The following is a 3,471-nucleotide window of genomic DNA, read 5'->3' on the forward strand; positions in this document are numbered from 1 at the left end:
TTTTTTACGAATTATTTTCAACCATTTTGAATTTAACAAAAGAAAAAATTTTTTTTACCTGCGAGAAACATAAAAACTATTTTTAGTTTGGTTATTTTAAGACTTCCATCATTTTATTTTAAATCAATCATAATACGTTCTTTTTTTTGTTGTTAAATTTTATTATTATTATTATGTGGGTTTTTTTAAATTTAGTTTAAGTTAATATTTAGGAATAAAAAATTTTTTTTAGTTTATTTAATTTGTGTATAATTTATAATTGTGATGATCGAGTACTTGCATCGTATTTTAAATAAAATAATTTTTATTTTATTTTAATTTATTAAATTATATATATTAATTTATCATTATTGCGCATATAAAATTATTATTATTATTATTTAACAATTGAGTCATTTTTATCAAATATTTACCGGAAATTTGGTTGTTTTTTTTTTTAAAGATATCCTAAATAAAATTTTAAAAAATTTAAATTTTCAAAAATAATTATAATATAAATAATTAATTAAATTTAATCTAAAATCCATTAGGCAACAGTGCGTGTGTGAGTGCGTGAATTTAAAGTTTTTCCTACGGGAAGATAAAAACATAAAAACAACTTTGTCATGTTCGCATTATGTTAATTTTATTTATTTATTTTTTCACGTGTGAGTTTATGTGTGTGTGTGTGTTATTGACTAAAATTTTTTTTTTTTTTATCTGCCAAATGTTTTCTTTTAAGAAACAAAAAAAAAAAAAAATAAATAAACACTTGTAGATTATAAATTAAATAATAATAATAATAATATCCCGCATTTTTTTTTTTTTTTAAAGAGTGTATTTGCAAAATATTATCATACATTATGTAGGGACCTTAATAATAATAATAATAATAATAACTTTTGCACTTCGAACGAGTGTGCATCTAACAAATGTTTGGTTTTTATTATTTACCTCACGAGTAAAAATAAAATACAAAGAAATTTTTTTTTTTTTTTATATAAATCGTACTAAAACCTAAACATTATTGACTATCAGTGTTTAATTAAGAGTGTTATCAGAAGATAAAATACTAATTATTAAGACATTTTGAAAAAAAAAAAAATTTATGAACTTTGAAATTATATTTTTTGTAATTGCGATCGCCTTAAAAAAGTTGATTATGGAATTATTTTATTATTTTACATAAAGAAAAGAGGGAGGGGGGGGAGGAAAAATCTGTGTGTGTAAAACGCCCCGTCCGTGTTCGAGCTTAGTCTATAAAAAAAATAAATAAATAAATAATAATAATAATAATTTAATAATTTACGAACGGAAAATTTCCTTTTCGTTTGTTTGCGTTCGACTCGATTGATAAGGTTTTTTTTTTATCAGCTGACATTTTAAAAATTAAAAAAACTTTTAATTCTTATAAATAATTTAAAATTTTCTTGTTATTGATTGACAATAAATTTTTTTTTGTTAATTTTCGTTTGTTTCGAGTATTTTTAAAGAATAGTATAGAAATATAAAATTTAAAAAAAAAATTTATTTTGGGGTGTTGCTAGGAAACAGTAGGGAAGAGGGTAAAAACGATTTTTACTGAGGGTAAAAAAAATTTTTTCATTTCCTACATTAAAATGCCATCATCATCATCATCATTTTATTAATTTAAAAAATAAAATATTATTATTAATATTAGATAACAATAAATAAAATTTTTTTATTCATTCATGACATGCGTTTGTATTGTTTTGTGTGTCAGAGACATGATTGAAATTATAATTTAAAAATACATTATATTTATATATTATTATTATTATTATTATTATTATTATTATTATTATTATATACTTTAGCGAAAAAAAAATAAACAGGTAAACGTCCGGTGAAATTAAATTTGTGAAAAGAAAAAGTTTGACCTAAATTATTTTAATTCGATTGTAATTATAATGTTTTAGCGTAACAAATTTTTTTTTTTTTTTGTTACCATGCAAATTAATGAAAATTAAAACCTGATTTTTAAAATTAAGCAATTCGTGGGGAGTCATTGTATACTAATTAATAATAATAATAATAAGTACGATGTATTAATGAATGAAAATGTTTACTTAATTGTTTTTTTTTTTTTTTTTTTTTTTACGACAGGTATGATAGTAAATTAAAAAAGTAAAACATGCGAAAATCATTTTTGTTTGCTTTGAGCTACACAATTTTATTTAAATTATCATCCGTTAATTCATTCGATGGATTTTTTTCTCCATCACGAAATGCCGAAGTAAAATCAAAAAGATGTACATACATGAGAACTCATGGAATGTTGGCTGTGGATTGTTATGCATTAGGATTAACTAATATTCCATCAGTTCTTAGATCAAACATTGAGGTATATACACATGGAAATGTTTTTCCAGAAAATCTTTTTACTACTTACTAAATAAATTAATATTTTTCACTTTTTTTTTTCCAGGTTTTAGACGTTACATACAACAGAATTAGAGAAATATTCAATTCATCATTTGTTAATTATTCATTTTTAAGAATATTGTATTTATCTGATAATAGTATTTCTTATATTGAATCTGGAGCATTTGAACCTCTCGAAGATTTAGAAGTAAGTTTTTTTATTTATTATTTAAATTGAATATAAAAAATCGTTTTAATGTTAACTCTTCCATTTTTTTTCAGGTTTTGGATTTGACATTAAATTCTTTGCATTCCGTTCCTGATGCATTTGCGAGTCTTCCAGTACTTAGAAAACTCATGATTGGAAGCAATCCGTTTGTCGATGTTGTTTTCGACAAAGTCCTACCTTCCATACAATATTTATCCGTTAGTAATTGTAAATTAAAACGTTTTCCCAATTTTACATCACTTCCCGGATTACTTCAATTAAACATGTCTGACAATCAAATTCAGGTTTGTCGTTTTCGTTAAAATATCGTAATTTTTTTTTTTTTTTGCAAGGCTATTATTGAGATTTGATTTTTTTTTTTTTTTAGTCCATAGACCTTCGTAACGTGTCTCCCATGTGTCGTCTTCAACTTCTCGATCTTCGGGGTAATCCTCGTCTTTTCAAACAAGAATATTGCAACTGTCAACTCCTTTTGGCGTGGATAAAAAGACGTCAAGGAGAGAATTTCAAACTTTTCCCCGAACCTGATTTTATTTGTAAAAATTCTACCGAAGGGAAAATCCTCAACGTCGATCCGGAAATGTGTAACGGAAATGAAACTCAAACGCTACTGGAAGAAAGCGACCTTGTTGCCAAATCGTGTGAAACTGAAGTCATGAAATATGGATCTGGACCACTCAGATTAAAAGGATCCGTTACGTGGATGTTGGTTGCCGCGGGTGTTAGCGCTTTTATTCTTCTTTTGTTTTTCGGTTTGTATTGTATAAGAAAAAGGCACGAAATGAAAGAATCAGAATCAGAGAGATCGAATGTTCGGGAAAAATGTTGGAGGACTTGACATCGTATATGCAACGTTTGTAGCTTCATAATAGAATGCT

At 24.7% G+C, this 3,471-nt stretch overlaps 1 protein-coding gene across 1 annotated transcript; it reads left to right on the top strand.

The window, feature by feature from the left end:
* Positions 1 to 2,134: 2,134 nt before the first annotated feature.
* On the top strand, positions 2,135 to 3,431 carry Phum_PHUM116430 (Lumican, putative; the record flags this gene model as incomplete). The annotated part of the gene is made up of 4 exons (XM_002424122.1): positions 2,135 to 2,344; positions 2,429 to 2,572; positions 2,647 to 2,877; positions 2,961 to 3,431. The coding sequence occupies 4 exons, from the start codon at positions 2,135 to 2,137 to the stop codon at positions 3,429 to 3,431; spliced, it is 1,056 nt and encodes a 351-aa protein (XP_002424167.1).
* Between the last annotated feature and the right edge of the window lie 40 nt (positions 3,432 to 3,471).

This window comes from Pediculus humanus, genomic scaffold (genome assembly GCF_000006295.1).
Source record: "Pediculus humanus corporis 1103172107463 genomic scaffold, whole genome shotgun sequence".
NCBI classification, from domain to species: domain Eukaryota; kingdom Metazoa; phylum Arthropoda; class Insecta; order Psocodea; family Pediculidae; genus Pediculus; species Pediculus humanus.